We start from the raw sequence: 18,480 nt of genomic DNA, 5'->3' as shown, positions 1-18,480 counted from the left end.
TGGTCACCATAAAATGGCGCTAAACAGTTTCATCCGAAATGTTATCAAAATAAGTAATAAAATTTGGTGATTGTTTGAAATTGTGCAAAAAGGAAAATTAATGGAAGTTTTTGTGCTGTTTATGGATTTGCCTAATTTAGTTGCTGGATTATTTAACACAGTAAAAAAAGTCTTTTGAAAATTATTTGATTGGCGATATTTTATTTACATGGTGAAAGCTGAGAAACATTATGACGTAGTCTTCGGCTTCAAAAACAGCAACGTTGAAAAAACTGCCAAATGCATCAGCTACGGAAATCTTTCTGCAAAAATTTTGGCGATCTGCTGGTTGTTTGGATAATGAGTAAGTGTTCAATTAGCATAAATAATAATAAAAACCATTAATTACATTAAAGTTCCGTTTAAATGGAAAATCATCAGCCAAATCATGTATTATTTGCCAATCTTGTGCAAAAATCTTACTTTAAGATTTGACTTGAGAAAAGCCTTGAACAATCACGAAAAGCAAAGAAAGTCAACAATGCAACAATTGTCGCTATCGGCAGGGAGTTGAGATGATACACTAAATACTGTATTGAGTTGAGGAAAGCCTTCGAACATGGATCTAAAAAGCTCATAACTCGTTTTTTATTCTACTTAGAAATTTCGAACAGGCGCCATCTTCAGCAGAAAAATTAGAGCTTTCGATGGACATATAATATAAATATGTGCAAGTATTTTTTCATCCCAATATTAGAGAATTTATACAAAAATTGTGTTTTATTACCCCCCTAAGGGGGTTTTCCCCCCCATAACGGGACGAAAACTACCCTATGTGTTATTCTGATGCATAAGCTATATTATTGTAAAGTTTCATCAAAATCCGTTCAGTAGTTTTTGCGTGAAAGAGTAACAAACATCCATACATCCATCCATACATCCATACATCCATACAGACAAACTTTCGCATATATAATATTAGTAAGATTAGAAAAGTGCATTCAACTTTTACTTTGCTCTATATCTCAACTCCGAAGAGTGGGGTTGGGGAGGGGGGGGGAGGGGGATAATAACGCACTGTTTAAAAAATGTGATCAGGTTTTTAGCGTTCGACATACATAACCAGGGGTGATGGGAGCAGTAGTGTAACTATGGGGTTTAGCGCCCCCCACATGGGAAGTCACCGGAGGTCATTGTGACCTCCAAAAAAAACTTTTTTTGGAACATTTTGATGAGTTGATTCGACAATTAGGAGGCAGCCTTGTAATTTTTTTTCTAGAATTGTTTTCAATGATGTCCAATGTTCCTTCTCAGTAAATGTTGTGTATGTATGTGCCTATAGCTCTTTTTCTTGTGAGTTTTTTTTTTCTTTTTTTAATTTTTTAAAGCATTTTTCAAATTTTATGATAAAAAAAACTGCTTAAAATTTTTTTTTAATCAATTGAAATGCCACCCCCCTGGCTGCTGCACCCCTGCCCCACTCCCGCCAACACGTAGTTTCGCTACTGGATGGGAATTCACTAGAACCTCCCAAAAATTTTTCCTTATCCGGTTAATTTTGTCTGACGATTTGATAAATGTGGAGCTAGTATAATCACACGCGTTCGAAGCGAAGTTGAAGGGACCGAAGTTTTGCAATTAATTGTTAAATCGTACACATTATAAGGTGAAGTCTATAACCTTATATAGCTATGTGTTTCTAAAAGGGTCTTTTGCCTCTTTTTTGGGGGAAATCATTGTTAATTTCGATGCAAACTCAAGTGGTGTTATAATTTGACGGACACTTGGCAACATATCACCAATCTTTTGGTCGCCAAGTTTTGTCGCCTTGGCGATAAACTTGGCAATTTTTTTTTTATCTGTTTCAATTTGGCCACTGTTGGTGATATTCAGAGAGTAAACTATTGAATCACATTAAAATTGCCAAAAATAAGGAAATGACATTAAGTTGGTGTAAAAGGAAGTCATGTGATGCACACATCAGCTCGTATTTTTTTTTATACATAACTATATAAAACATTCTCATTTCAGGTTCCGTCAACGGCAAATGGCACAAAACCCCTGACGGAAAAGGAAGATCAAGCTCACGAGAAATGGGCAAATAAGGCGGAATTTTTGCTCTCTTGCATTGGCTTGTCTGTGGGAATAGGAAATGTTTGGCGATTTCCGTATCAAGCGTACCAGAACGGAGGAGGTAATGCAACTCAGTTCAGGGTACTTGTGCATGACAATAAATAAATAACATAAATAAATAAATAAAAGAAAATGCACTATATGTTCCTCAAATACTGACTAGGGGAGAGTAAAGCAGATTACAGCAGACACGTGTTTCGGCGTTACAGGGAACGCCTTTTTCAACGCAAAAAGTAATGAGCTTATGTATGAAAAGACATCCGACTTTTGTCGCTTCTCACTGCCTCATATGTTTTGGTGTTGAGTTTTCATATTTAATTCTTGTAATAATACTCTGCTTCGCAATGAAGTGAAAATAATACATCAAAAAACATTTTATAGGGGTTACTTCTTTTTAAATCTATCATTTAATCTGACATTTCAATCAGAAAAGAAACGAAAAATATTGGTATTCATAAACCATAATAAAAATTGTTTACGGACGCAAAAAATTTTCAAATCAACATTTTCAAACGAATAAAAGATAATAGTATCTTTAACATGAAAAATAAAAGCTTTAACTTAAAAAATAAATTTTTGTTTTTGAGTAGGGGAATGTGAGGCTAAGTGAAATAGTTAAGATAACTTACCTTTATCAAAATAAACAAATTGGAAATTTTAATTGAAACTTACAGTACACAAAGAAAGAACAAAAAATAAAACTTGCTTTGAAACATTATTTTTTATATTTCGTTGAAAATTTTGACCTTTAAAAAGAGGGGGTGGGGGTGGCTTTTTTTTTCACTAGGCAAAGTGAAAAATATAATATTTTTCTAAGGAAATATTCTGTATTTGATTGCTAAAATATTTTTGATGAGTAAATAAAAGAGTGAATGAGTAAATGAATAAATGATGGGACAAGAAACAAACAAACAAACATAAATAAATTATTATGAGAAAATATCAAGGAGCAAATAAAATAGAGAAAGTATAAGAAAATGGGTGAATGAATGAATAAATAAGTAAATTTTTAAATGAAGGAATGTAAATTAAACAGCTAAGTGATTTAATAAATAGCTGAATAAGTAAACGAAACGAACTATTTCGTTTTGCTCCATCGACTTTGCCCATGTAATTGTATTTAAAAATAAATAAAACTTGCAATTCAAAATTTGTGATAGGCTAATTATATAAAAAATTTCAAATGAAAATAAGCTCAATTAATTTTTAAAAAGTTAATAACTTATATTGTAATAGCAAAAATTAGTTTTAACTTATAACAAAATATTACAATGGGAGCACTAATTTTTCTAAATTGTTTGTATCAAAGAGCAAATACTACTGTACTATTTCGCTTTGCCCCACATTCCTTTGCTAAGCGGGAGACCCAAATAACATATGAAAGCAAAACCTTTGTTTAAAAGTGATCTCTTACGTCATTGTTTACATTTTTTAATTTGAAATGTTTTGAAAAATGTTATATTTAATTTAAAAAAAAAAGTATAAAAAACAAACTTTTTGAAGAAAATCATTTAGTGTTTGCCGTGGTGCGATAAATTGAATTTTTTTTTCGGATTACTGTTGTTATTATTATTATTATTATTATTATTATTATTACTATTATTATTTGTATTATTATTATTTATTATTGTTATTAGTATTGTTATTGTTATCATTATTGTTATTATTGTTGTTATTGTTATTATTATTTATTATTGTTATTATTATTATTATTGTTATTATTGTTGTTATTGTTATTGTTATTATTGTTGTTGTTATTGTTGTTATTATTATTATTATTATTATTATTATTATTATTATTGTTATTATTATTATTATTACTATTATTATTATTATTATTATTATTATTATTATTGTTATTATTATTATTATTATTATTTAGTGGTGTTATGTGTCTCGGATGCATTTTTAATGAAACGCGTTTGTAATTCGCAACTCCAGAGCTCGAATGTGCTACCTTGCGGTTATTAACAATACTACCGAAAAAAAAGTAAAACATTCCATTCCACGTGTTTTCTTTGGGGGTAAATAACAGGCTTCAGACAGTTTGTGGTGTAATGTAATTTCAGAAGAATAGAAAAGAGAGCTTTCCACAAACACGATGAAAAATTACTGTCATTCATTAAGCTTCAAAGCAAGTTACAAGTTACATCATCTGTTTGTTTTACCTTTTTCATCCGCCATTAGACAATGGCTACAGCGCCCCTATAGTTTATTGGAGTTATGAATTGATACTTGTATTTAAAGCTTTTTAGCTAACTTAAACTTCTGTTACACCACATAAATAAATAGGCATTTCTAATAACATAAGATAAAACGTATAATTTATTTATCTTATGTTATTTTATGAACTAAATTAGCATTATTTATAACAATATGCGTTTCTCCAAATCTTTACTTATAGGTGCTTTTCTTGTGGCATACGTCGTTGTGCTGGCGCTAGTGGGCAAACCCCACTACTTCGCAGAGCTTGCCATTGGCCAGTTTTCTGGACTCGGCCCAGTTCGAGTATGGCGATGCATTCCAATTGCAAAGGGTGAGTACTTGCACTTAATTAAACCAGAACTTTATTTACACGAAAGATCACGGGAGTTTAGCTCCTGCCTTTTGAGCAATCACGATTGCTTATTGTTCTCACTTGACTGTTTTGATGTGCTATCATTTTACTTTCCCGCCAGCACCCTCTGCAGCATCACCGTCAACCGGCTCCTCACGATGCTGCTCTTATAGCGAAACCATCCCCAGGTTTTGTCAATATCCTACACTTACACGCATACATACACGCACGTACACACACACACTCGCACATGCACACACCTACACAAACACATGCACACACACAAACACACACTCAAACACATACACACACCTACACATACACATGCACACACACTCAAACACATACACACACACGCATACATACAGACACCTACACATACACACACACCTTCACACAACTACCCACACACTCATGCATGCACACAGACACAAACACATATGCCTACACACACATACACATTCCCTCCCCACACACACAAACACTCATAAACACATATACACACATACACATTCCCCGCACACACACACAAAGACTCATACACACAACTACCCACACACTCATACCTGCACAGAGACATAAACACATATGCCTACACACACATCACATACCCCCTACACACAAACACACATACCCCCCTCCGACACACACACGCTTACATACACACACACATACACACTCGTGATTGCGAAAAACATAATTTGAATTCAAAAGGTCAAAATTCAAATTATTATTTTTTTTTAATGTGAGTTTCTACATATTAGACGGAATTCAGATCTATTACGCATTAAAACAAGCTCTGAATTCTACGTTAAGGTCACCAGTAACAGACGAGATTCCAGTAACGGACATTTATAAAGTTTGGATTTAAATAATAAGCCTTTTAGGCGGGTGAAACTGATGTTGCTGTGGCCCATGAATACGGTGCAACCATCTAGTGGTTCAGTGAAACCTGTGTAAGTTGACCACTTGCGGCGCACTACTTTAGGGGTCAACTTAAACAGGTGGTCAACTTACAGAGGTTAATTTATATGATAAGGGTTAATTCCGTGCCTGAAAAAAGTGGTCAACTTACAAGGGTTGTCAACTTCACAGGTTTTACTGTATTAAGAGTGCATTTTATGAGCCAGTTAATACAGTAAAACCTGTGAAGTTGACCACCCTTGTAAGTTGACCACCCTTGTATGTTGACCACCCTTGTATGTTGACCACCCTTGTAAGTTGACCACTTGTCTAAGTTACCACTTTTTCAGGCACGCAATTAGCCCTTATCACATAAATCAAACTCTGTCAGTTGACTACCTGTTAAGTTGACCTCTAAAGTAGTGCACCGCAAGAGGTCAACTTACACAGGTTTCGCTGTATTTGCAAGGCAGTGGTGGAAGGTTAAGAGCAGACGCCACGAGGTCTGCCGGTGTTTCATGTTCATTTGAATTTAATAAGGCTTTAGCTCTAAAAATAAAGAACTTTTGCACATTTTGAAGCGAAAAAGAGGAATCTGTCCAAAACTCATTCTTTGCTCATCCTGTCTGTCACTGGACATCATCAGATTTTTTGGTGTCTGTTACTGAGGGTCGGACCTTTTTTCGAAATTGAGCAAATAAAAATAGAATTAACTAATTCAGAGGATCCGGAAGCAGCCAAACGTTAGATGAGATGTTGCATGAGTGAAAAATAGTTTAAAAAGTCTAAACACGTTAAAAGACTCAGAAAATTGAGTTAGGGCTACTGTACTTCTTTTGTTAAGGCCTGGTTTCCAAGAAGCGAATCGCCGATCTTCGACGTCGCTCCTCGCCGTGACGCTGAAATCAAAATCAGGTGCCGGTGTGGCCATTCACAACGTCGATTTAGCTCTGGCGCGCATGCGCAGTAGAATCAAGTTTTCCCCTCGGCGAGTTCGCTCCTAGAAAACCAAGGCTTTAGAAACTGAGCTCTGAGTTAAACCAACATGTACCCCAACATTTTTATTCCGAACGGAAAATCATTGCTTTTGTCAGATTCGTTTAGTACGTAAGGAATAAGAGATATATATTTATGTACTTCTAAATTTGAAATTACCTATGTTATGTTTGTATCTAATGTTATTTCCAAATTTAAAAGTGCATAATTTAAGAGTATGTTATACTTCGTCTAGGCATATGAGGAGTAATAGAATAGAGAAAATTGAAGATGAATAAAATGGAGGATTCGGAGTATTAAAAAAAAGTTTAAATAACGATTTTTATGAGGAGCTTCATTGCACCTTTTAAATTCAGTATGGTTTGAGTTTTCTTATTTGGAATTTTCAAAGACGCGTATGCTTAGTTACTTTAAAACCTTTTTAGAGCTGTTTAATCAATTCTGTTTTTGTTTAAAAACTGTCGTACGTTTCTTTTCATGTGGCTTTTCACATTTCTAGTTTTTATTGAATGACATAACAAGTAGCTGGAAAATAACCAATTTCCCACTTTAATTTTCTTTTTTTCTTATTTTTTTGATTAAGGAATTTTTTTTAAACACGCACAGATAAAATATCTCCAAAAATCAACCAAACTTTTTTGCGGACTGGTCCATAGGTTGAGAGTCTCTGTATCAGCTAATGCTAAGAAGATACGGAACTGTTTCAAAAGAATCAATCTTACCTCTGTTAACTCTTTTGAGCATTATACAAAAAAAAAAAAAAAAAAAAAATGAATTTCGATTTCTTGAATTCAAATTATGTTCTTCGCAATCACGAGTGTGTGTGTGTGTGTGTATGCAGGCATGTGTGTTTGTGTGTGGGGTGTATGTGTGTTTGTGTGTAGGGGGTATGTGTGCGTAGGCATGTGTGTTTGTGTCTGTGTGCATGCATGAATATGTGGATAGTTGTGTGTCTGAGTGTTTGTGTGCGGGGGGGCGAAGTATGTGTATGTGTGTTTAGGCATATGTGATTGTATCTGTGTGCATGTATGAACATGTGGGTAGTTGTGTGTATGTGTGTGTATGTATGTGTTTGTGTGTGTGTATGCGTAGGTGTCTGTATGTATGCGTGTGTGTATGTGTTTGTGTGTGTATGTGTCTGTATGCATGAGTGTGTGTATGTGTTTGTGTGTGTGCATGTGTTTGTGTATGTAAGTAGCTGTATGTGTGTGTATGTGCTTGTGTGTGTGTGTAGTTGTGTATGTGTGCGCGTGTGTGTAGGATATGAACGCAACCTGGAGACGGTTTTCGCTATAGGAGCAGCATCGTGAGGCGCCGGTCGACGGTGGTGCTGCAGAGGGTGCTGGCGGGAAAATAAAATGATAGGACGCCAAAACAGTCAAATAAAAGCAATAAACAATCGTCATTGCTCAAAAAAAAAAAAAAAAAGGACATTTCTTATTCTATTTTCTGTTTCTATTCTCAGAAGAACTATTTCTGGAGCCTTTGGTTCTCTCTGCCGCACGCAACTTGAAATATCTTTTGTTGTGAAATTCTCTATTCCTCTATTTGTCTGCACGACTTCCTGATGTTAAAAAACTCAAAGAAGGAAAGAGCAGCTTTTTTTTTTTTGTACAATCGCTATTTACAATGAATAAAACCGGGGAGCAATTTCCAACACAATTTCTGTTGAGATTGATTTTTCAGCTGTTAGGGGGGCCGGGACACAAAAATCGTCAAAATTTTGCAATTTTTTTTTATCATGTGAAAAATTACTCCGTTTTTTTCTGCTTAAGAGGACGTTTGAATCTTGTTTCTACCTTAAATAGAACGAAAGATATAATTATTTTTGTTGCATGCATCTAACTAATGTGTACTTAACTTTAAAACTTTAAACGCGTTTTTCTCCGTGATGCAATTTTTCCCGATTTCTTGCATTCAAACTCTTATAAGTCAGGAACCAATAAAGATAAAGTAATGAAACTTGGAGCATATCTTTTTCAAACAGTTTACTTTAATTTTTATTCGGCGAATTTGAAAAAAAAAAAAAAAAAACGTTTACAGCAAAAATTATGATTTAAAAAAAAAAGTATCTTTGAATCTTTAGAAATTTTTCTTCAACATTTTTTATTTTTTATTGAATCAATATTTTTAAAATCGCAGAATAAAATTTAAGTTTAGATATTTGTGCGTAATTTATTTTAAAAAAATTGAAAATTGATCAAGAATATTTTGAGTTATAGCAATTTAAAGCAACCCTTCAAAAAAAAAAAAAAAAAACTAATTAAATTTAAATAAAAAAAATTATTTTTTTCTTATTTATGTTATGATTTCGCTTATTAAATAAATGGTAAATCAGTGCAAAAAATTTCAAAACTCTAAAGTATATAATAAAAAAAAATTCAAAATGTGTCCCGGACCCCCCTTAAGTAAAGTAAAACAGGCCTGCTGTCTAACTGCAGTTAGTTTTCTCCATGGATGTAGGAATAGCAGGATGGAACACAAGGGGAATTTCTAGAAGCAATAACCGTAACCGGCCGCCATCTTTCGTGTATCGGGAAACTGTGTCTGCAATGTTTAAGATACGGAAAGTGTCAAACTTTTTTATCGAATAGGGAAGTTTTCGATTTTTCAATTTTATTTTTATATGATAGAGTAACATGTATGAACATCATAGGCGAAAAATTTTTTGCGATACGATAAGTAGTTTTTTTTTAAATTATTTTTTAAAGTTCAAGCGCTTGTGACGTCAAATGGCATAGGAAGTGACGTCATGCGTTCTTCCGATAGGGGAGAAGCCGAAGGTCACGCATTCGACTTCAAAAACGAAACGTAAAAGGCTTATCTCCTCGCATTTAACTCCTCGCGTTTCTGGAACATGAAACCTCTCATCTTCTCGGAAATATTCGAATAGCATCATTGATGTTACATGAGGAAGATTATTTAGATTGTGATTTAACGAATCCGGTCTCCATAGTGTGTTCAAAAGGATTATTGAATTTCTAAAAAATAAAAATATCAGCGCGCTCAAAATGTCCCTAGCGAAAACAAGGGATCTTCGGCGGAAGGCTGCCCATTCGCGCCCTGTGACATAGGCTTGTGACGTTTCAGAAGAGCGCACTTTTGCGCGTGGATTTTTAAAAATTAATTAAAAATCAATCACGGTGTTTTGAAATTCGGCGATGGTGAATTTTTTAGTTTTGAGGATCAATTAACAATATCCAATAGCCAAAATATGCACATTTAATAGGTTGCAACTTCCCTATTTCAAACGGATTTCGACTTTATGGGGTCTTGTGCAGCCTTCAACTGCACTAATAATTCCCCCCCCCTTTTTTTTTTTTAAGAGCTATCTCTCTGAACACTTTACGAGATCTGAAAGAACAGGAGGCCAACAACAGGACTAACTATATAAGTTTTCCCTGAAGGAACATCTGGCCTCACGATGCAGCTTGCAGCTCATTAGACAATGTTCAATATCCCCCTTGGCTTCACCACAAAAGCAAATATCATTGTTCACCAACTTGAAGCTACCATGTCCAGTTAAAACCTGGGTTAACAGGAAGTCGGAGGAAAAAAAATTGCACTTCAAGCGATGAAAAATAGTGGGTAAAAATCTCAAGGAGATTTCTAGCTAATTCTGCATAAATGGATAATTAATTTCTTCCATAATATATGATTCAATAACGGAAAATGATGTTAACATATTGTGTCATAAATAATCCTGCATTTATCTTACTTACAAATACAAACCAGAGTTACTTAAAATATCATTACAAATTTAAATTTATTGATGTGATTTTCTGCTACACCCGGTAACTTTAAAATAATTCTATGAATCAAATTGTAAAATGAAATTCGAAACATTGTCAGATGCTTTCATTTTTTGTTATTAAGTGCAAATTAAACTTTGATTACAAAGATTAATTTTAAATAGGTTGTTTTTTTTTAAATTCAATATTCATTATTTCATCTGGTGTAAAAATTAGAAATTTAAATGATACAAAATTTAAAATCCAAGTGCTTTTCTTCCTCCAAGGTTTTCTCCCACGATGTAAGGTTTTCTTTTTCACTGTATCTCATGTGAATATCACAACTTTCCGTGGGAGAAAGCGGATCACAGAAAGTCCTACTGCAGTGGTGTCTAAACTTTTATGCCTGTCATCCCCTTTTTTCTTGAAGACATTGTTTTGCTCCTCTTTTAGCTTTCTTAGGGGGGGGGGGGTCGGTACCCCGTATACGCGTAACATTAAATTGCTAAATTTTACCACCTTTTTCTCAAAAAGTTTTAATGATAAAAACTTACCATTTTCACAGTGCTTTCAATAGATATCTAAGAATGTACTGAAGTGAAGTTTTAAGGCAACTCTGTTTGTTTCATAATTTATTAAATTTTACCCAATAGTTCATTTTTAAATGGAAAATAGGACCATTTTTTACCACAAAAAAAGTTGCTTGAGAAAAAGTGAGCCCTAAAGCAAAACTTTCACTTCAATCAGTAGCGTAACTAGGGGTTGGAAGGAGTGGCTCTTGCGAGGGGCGCAGCAACCAGGAGACGGCATTTCGACTGATTGGAAAAAAAAAGGAAAAAAAAAATTCATTATAGAAGAAGGGGCATGTATACATATAATCATCTGAGAAGGAACATTGGGCATCATTGAAAACAATTCTGAACGAGCTGACTCTCTAAATATCACCACCACCAGTGGCTAAATTAAAACCAGATTTTTAAAAAAAATCGCCAAATTTGTCGCCAACTTGGCGACCAAGAGACGGGCGATACATCGCCAAGTGTCCGCCAAATTATAACACCATTTGAGTATACATCGAAATTAACAATGATTTCCTCCAAAAAGGGGCAAAAGACCACTTTAGAAACACCCGAATTAAATCAAAAGGGGAGGTGCACAACTAGACCCCACTAGGAGTCTACGTACCAAATTTCAACTTTCTAGGACATACCGTTCTTGAGTTATGCGACATACATCCGCACATACATACAAACGTACATACGGACGTCACGAGAAAAGTCGTTGTAATGAACTCGGGGAATGTCAAAATGGATATTTCGGGTTTTTATACGTTCTTAGGCATGTATCCATGTGTGGTCGGGTTGAAAAAGAAACTCAACATTAATTCGGGGGTGATCAAAATAGAAATTAACGCCGAATTTTGAGTGAAAATTTTTTCGCGAATACAATACTTCCTTTTTTGTAAAAGGAAGTAAAAAGAAGGTAAGAAAAAAAATTACAATGCTGCCTTTTATTTGTCGAATCAATTAATCTAAATGCTTCACACACACACACACACACACACAAAAAGAGGTCACAATGACCTCCGGTGACTTTTCATGTGATCTCCCTGGGGGGGCGGGCGCAATTTCCTTAGTTCGCCAGGCGCGCTAGACCCTATAGTTACGCTACTGACTTCAGTACAATAATGAATATAAGTACATAAAAAAAATGTGCCGAAAGTTTAAGTAATATGTAAGGCAGCTTCCGTTTACTAGTAAAAAGGGCAAGAGTTTTTAAAATTGAAGTTTTGAGAAAAGGTCGCCAGTTGGTTTGCCACTTTTGGGGATTATCTCTGAAATAAAAAAAAAAAGCAAACCAATAATATTCGCATTCGCTGTCTGCTTGGCACCAATTTGTTCTTGTCTAAGCCAAACATATGATTGGCGTCGCCAAATGGCGCATTTTCTTGTTTACAGCTAGCTGATCTTTCCTGCAAACGCAGAACTACCTGTCTTTCACGAGAAAAGCTCCCGCCGTTAAGTCTGAGCCCGTCTAATGCCGTGGAAAAGGACTTTATTTATTTTAGGGTTAGCAGGAGTGGTTTTTTGGCGCCATTTCGCGACTCGTCCTCTCGCCTTTGTGCAGTCGTGCGGGTTTTTCCAACATAAAGCCTCCCTTGGGAAAATGAGAAACGCCTCGTTGTTATAGCAACAGACAGGCCAAGACATTTCGGCGGGGGCTTTTCTCGTGACGGTCGGACAGTACAGCTGTTTCAATTTATTTTCAGGCGTCGGTGTAGCAATGGTTTTACTCTCTGTCATGGTGTGTATCTACTACAACGTCATCATGAGTTACACACTTTATTACATCGTGCAGTCTTTCCGGTCGGAAGTTCCGTGGCAAAAGTGTAACGATTGGTGGGGAGCGGATGAAATGTGTTATGTTCGGAAAGAAAACCAGGTAATTGGCATCTTTTATAGCGTACTTTTCCATTATACGTACTACTTTTGACGCATTTCTAGGGCATATTCAAGACGATTGTGATCGATTCGATCAAATTCTATCTAAAGCTTGACCACGGTGAAGATATGTGAATAAACTTCACACGGAAACGTCATTTGTATCATTTGTAAAACAGTAGACCCTCGTTTCACGCGGGGGTTACGTTCCACGGAAATGCGGCGTAAATCGAAACCGCGTAAATTGAGACCTAATACTGGTGTTAAAATAGGGGTTGTGTTCCGCAGATAACAAAATACTTCATTCTAGTGATGACTAATTGTATCATAAGTTTAATGTGTACTTATATCGACTTTTATGCACAACATGCATTAAGAAAACATAAATTGATTTCGTGTCCTGTTTATATAGAGGCGCTGGCTATGATAGTCTTTTGGCAGTCATTCAGAAATTTTCTCTGTAACTCTTTGCAGAGCATGAACGCATCCATGATCACTTACGTTATTTCCATGATAGAACCTTCCTTCACCAACAAATCAGAAAGATCATTTCTAGTGTCTAGGAATGACTCAATATTTTCAATGTGAGCGTTTTTGGTTGTGCGTCACCGACGTCGGGTATCCTCGTTGGATTTGGCTTCCTTGGTCACTCCTAAAAGCTCTTCTTCCAGTGAGTTCTGAACTGTGTGAGTTTAATAACTATACTTTGGAAAGAGCTCTGGAAACAATCGCATGAAATGTCGCCAGTGGCCCAAGTTCGATGATTAGCAAGCCAAAACGCAGTTTATTGCGTGTAATCTGCTATCTTTAGGAGCTTTGATTTTGAAAGAGGGGAAAATTTTATCTGTTTGCATTGCCGCATCCGCGTAAAACCGAAATTCATCCGCGGAAAATAAAATAAAGGTGTCAAATCTGAAACCGCGTTTAATCGAAACCGCGTAAAACGAGGGGCTACTGTATTTTGATTATTTTGTATAGCATCAGGGAGAGCGCGCCTCTTACTATATGGCGCTTTCTGACTGATTCTACCTTTTACAAATTATATAAATGATGTTTTCGCTTCAATCTGCCATCTCTCTGCGGTCAAACTTTACTAGAAGCGTAGTGGGAAATATCCTTTTGGGTGGACAAAGGAAATTTCTGGCTGCGCTATTGATAGGTACAGTTTGTTGTATTCGATTTGGTCGAATTTTGTCAGAGTTGAATATGTTCCTTAGTCCTGGCTATTATTTTTCAATTCATTCCATGCTGCCATGTTTGCAACAAAATTGTTAAATAACAAGATTGTTTAATAAAAATATAATTGTGTCAGGAGTATCTTAGTATCAAATGTAAAGATTAAAAAAAAAAAGACTTACCCCTGTTTCAATAAAACAATAAAATATTAAGAGATTTGACGAAATATTAATGAAATGTAAGTGTATTTTTTGTCCCGCCGTGACGGTGGAATGGCCCTATCATCAATCGAAGATATTAGACATTAATAGCAAGGACAATAGCAATCAGTTAATTGCCACACTTTACTTAAGAAATTAACGAATGAAACAATTTAATTTGAATTATTTGGATCTATCGCCACAGAAATGCCATTGTTGGATGGCCGCTGGGTGGCGCTGTTTAACGTTTTATTACCACATATGGGCAGTTCTCTTTTTAAGGCAAATGCGATAGGAGTTTAGTATTAAGGGGGCGTTGTATTACTTACAATAAAACTGAATTATGATATTGAATTTGAAAAACCATAATCTTCATTTATTTCTACTAATACTAAAAAAAAACAATTACTATTTCAGACAAACTGTAGGGATATAAAGGAGCAATTAGTGAAGTTTGGAACTGCGTTCATCGATGAAAGTGTTACCGGAGTATCGGACAACTATACTTATTTTTCATTCAAAGGAGCGGATTACGCTGTGCATTCGGAAAGATTTGCTGATGCTCTAAACACCTGCAGCAACGGGACGCAGACTGCTTCGGAACAGTTCTGGGAGTAAGTACATGTTCTATTGGTTGGTATTCGATTTTTATTTGATTCTAAAACTGCTATAGTCCGTTTCGGCATTGAAGGCACACGGTGGAAGAGTCCAAAACATTGAATTCTTAGGGAATGGGAAACGTGATCAGCAAATGAAGGCTTCGGCAGTCGGTGCATGAACGAGGATTTTGGCACAAAAGAACTAAAAAAAAAAAAAAATTAATTTGAATTCTGAAATTTTGAATCCAAATTATGTTTTTCGCAATCACGAACTGAGACAGAACCCTACTCATTGGAGTTATTGTTTCTAGAAACGGCTCCTGTCCCCCCTAAGTCTGCCTCTCCTCCTGGGCGGTTACTTGTGCTTAGTTGTGTGTGTGTGCGTAGACCTGTGTGTATGCGCGTAGGCGTGTGTGAGTGTATGTGTGTGAACGTGCGTGTGTGTAAGACATGGACGCCTCTGACCAGGAGAAGCGGATAGCTCAAAACCGGAGCAGCCGCGCCGCCAGCAGAGGACGGTGCGCGGTGGTGCTGCAAAGGCTTCTGGTCCAAGTTGAAAAAGGCACGGACGCCAAAAACGGTCAAATGAGAACAATAAGCAATCGTGATTGCTCAAAAAAATTATATGAATTTGAATTTTTGTCATCTTTAATTTCAAATTATGTTTTTCGCAATCACGAGCGTGTGTGTGTATGTATGCACGTGTGTGTTTGTGTAGGTGCATGTATGTGGGTGCGTGTGTGTGTGAGTGTATGTATGCATGTGTGTGCGTGTTGTGTATGCAGTGCTGTGCATGTAGGCGTTCGTGTGTGTGTGTGTAGGCGGTCGTGTGTGTGTGTGTGTGTGTATGTAGGCATGTGTGTTTGTGTCTGTGTGCAGGCATGAGTGTGTGTTTGTGTGTGTGTAGGTGTGTGTGTATATGTAGGTGTGTGTGTGCGTAGGTGCAGGTATGTATGCGTGTGTGTGTAGATATGGACGCAACCTGGAGACGGTTTTCGCAAGAGGAGCAGCATCGTGAGGAGACCGGCCGACGGTGATGCTGCAGAGGGTGCTGACGTGAAAATAAAATCAGCATAACGCCAAAAAAAGGCAAATGAGAACAATAAGCAATCGTGATTGCTCAAAAACAAAATCGAATTTTCGAAAAATCGCTTCGAGGTGCACACCCTCATGCTACAAACAAACTCTGTGCCTAAGTTCATGAAAATCGGCCGAACGGTCTAGGCGCTATGCGCGTCACAGAGATCCTGACAGACAGAGAGAGATCCGGACGGAGAGACTTTCGACTTTATTATTAGTAAAAAAGTATGCTACTTCGGTTTCTATCATTCAGTTAAATCTGGTGACCTTCAAGCGCATGAAGAAATAGTAAAGGATAGTACTACTTATTATGTTCTCAAAAAAAAAAAAAAAGAAAGAAAGAAAAAGAAAGAAACATATGAGGAAGTGTTTATCCTTGACCTAAAATGACTTGTCGAAGACTGAATTTAGTAAAATCAAGTTATTAGTTAGCATTCGGTTTTCAAATAATAGCCTCTTGGAGGAAGTAAAAAAGGTCGTTTTTTTCCTCTTTCCACACCGTTTAGATTAACTATTTCTTTATCTGCAGAAATCGTCTACGATTTCACTTGTCATCGTGAGACTTCGTTAGAATCATTTAATGAAAGTGAAGACATACTAACTAGTGGTACCCGCATGGCTTTGCCCGTAATAGAAAAATTAAGAGGTCTTTTGGTTCGCCTGTATATTTACAAATATTGTATGGTGAATTTTCTCGCCAATTGGCTTGTACTCATGTTACGGTTCCACGTTATGATAATTTCGTATCTCGTCAATTGGCTGGTGCCCATGTTACGGTTCCACGTTATGATCATTTCGTAATTAACTCGTCCATCTTATGATAATTTTGTTTTAAAAATTGGAATAGAAAAAGAACCACGTCGAATTTTCGAAAAATCGCTTCGAGGTGCTCACTCCCATGCTGCAAACTAATTTTGTGCCCAATTTCATGGAAATCGGCCGAACGGTCTAGACGCTATGCGCGTCACAGAGATCCAGACATCCTACAGACATCCTCCCGACAGAGAGACTTTTAGCTTTACTATTAGTAAAGAGTCAAGAAGATAATAAAGCTGAAAGTCTCTCTGTCCGGATCTCTGTGACGCGCATAGCGCCTAGACCGTTCGGCCGATTTTCATGAAATTTGGCACAAAGTTAGTTTGTAGAATGGGGGTGTGCACCTCGAAGCGATTCTTCGAAAATTCAATTTTGTTCTTTTTCTATTCCAATTCTAAGAAAATTTTACCGAGCAAACTATTACGACGTGGACGAATAAATTACGAAATTATCATAACGTGGAACCGTAACATTGGCGAGTAAATGAACATGGCAAATTGGCGAGAAATACGTCATCCATTATTTGTAAATATACATGCGAACCAAATGACCTTTTAATTTTCAACTACGGGCAAAGCCGTGCGGGTACCACTAGTATATTAATACAGGCGGCGTAATTAGTTAAAATTATATTTTCAAATTAAAACGTTTTGCTTTACTAATAGTATTTAAAGCTGAAAAAGTCAGGATCTCTGTCTCTCTGGATCTCTGTCTGGATGTCTGTTACGCGCATAGTGCCTAGACCGTTCGGCCTATTTTCATGAAATTCGGCACAGAATTAGTTAGTAGCATAGAGCGGAGAACCTCGAAGCGATTTTTCAAAAATTCCGTTTTGTTCTTCTTCCATTCCAATTTTAAGAACATTTTGCGGAGGAAATTATCACTACGTGGACGAATAAATTACCACATCAAGGACGATCAAATGAACAAAGCAAATTGGCGAGAAATTCATCATCCATTATTTGTAAACTAGCTACGTCACCCGACTTTGCGCGATCCACCTCGAAAATAAAAGTTATGTCAACTGATGGTGTTCAACACTAAGGCTTGAACAAAAAAAAAAAAAAAAAAAATCAGTAAAATTTTGCGGCAGATTTCGGAAAAATAACCAAAAAGTAAACATTTTAAATCCTCCGATTACAGGTGAAGCCTTTAAAGCAAAATCCAGAATTTTATTTGCTCATATTCGAGACAAAAAAGGGCAACAGATCTTTCGTCTGAATGATTTTCTTCACGCTTTAAATTTTAATAAAAGCATTGTTGCAGAAAGTTGAGATGAAGCACGGAATAATAATTTGAATGGAGGTAAGCCTTCGAAAAAATAGGGATTTTATGTCGATAAGTGTCATAATTAATAGCTTTAAATTGATATTCCGCTAATTATTATGTTAAATAGTCAAACATAAAGACGGGAAGATAACGAATCCATCGATACCTGGTTCGATGGTCAGTTCACTGTCGTTCGGGAGAAGAAACTTGGACATAGATGACTACATAGATACATGGGCACATACATAGATACATACGCTCAGTTTTTAATTATATAAGATATACAGGCGAAGCAAATGACCTTTTAATTACCTACTAAGTGCAAAGCCGGGCGGGTACCACTAGTAATTAATAAATTTTAAATATGAGTATAATACATTATTACATGTGCTAATTACACCAAGTCATTGCAGCCAAAGTATTTTAACCGCTTCATATGATTATTCAAACAATTAAAACACCAAACTCAGCTTAAAGAACAGTTAAGATTGATTTTACTTGCCCATAGCATAGAGCTTATGGCTTAATCCTTAATCGACTGTCGTCGTAAATGGTAGATACGAGTCACTTGGAATTAGCACTCAACAAGTAGATTAGCAA

General features: G+C 36.1%; 1 protein-coding gene across 1 annotated transcript in view; it reads left to right on the top strand.

The window, feature by feature from the left end:
- Nucleotides 1-18,480, top strand: part of LOC129227307 (sodium- and chloride-dependent glycine transporter 2-like) — a 60,012-nt gene that overhangs the window by 9,969 nt on the left and 31,563 nt on the right. Inside the window, exons 2-5 of the mRNA XM_054861852.1 lie at nt 2,011-2,173; nt 4,517-4,648; nt 12,569-12,741; nt 14,534-14,730. Of these exons, the coding sequence (XP_054717827.1) occupies nt 2,011-2,173; nt 4,517-4,648; nt 12,569-12,741; nt 14,534-14,730 (665 nt within the window). The remainder of the gene's footprint in view (nt 1-2,010; nt 2,174-4,516; nt 4,649-12,568; nt 12,742-14,533; nt 14,731-18,480) is intronic.

This window comes from Uloborus diversus, chromosome 1 (genome assembly GCF_026930045.1).
Source record: "Uloborus diversus isolate 005 chromosome 1, Udiv.v.3.1, whole genome shotgun sequence".
Classification (NCBI taxonomy): domain Eukaryota; kingdom Metazoa; phylum Arthropoda; class Arachnida; order Araneae; family Uloboridae; genus Uloborus; species Uloborus diversus.
This window is presented reverse-complemented; position numbering and strand designations above follow the sequence as displayed.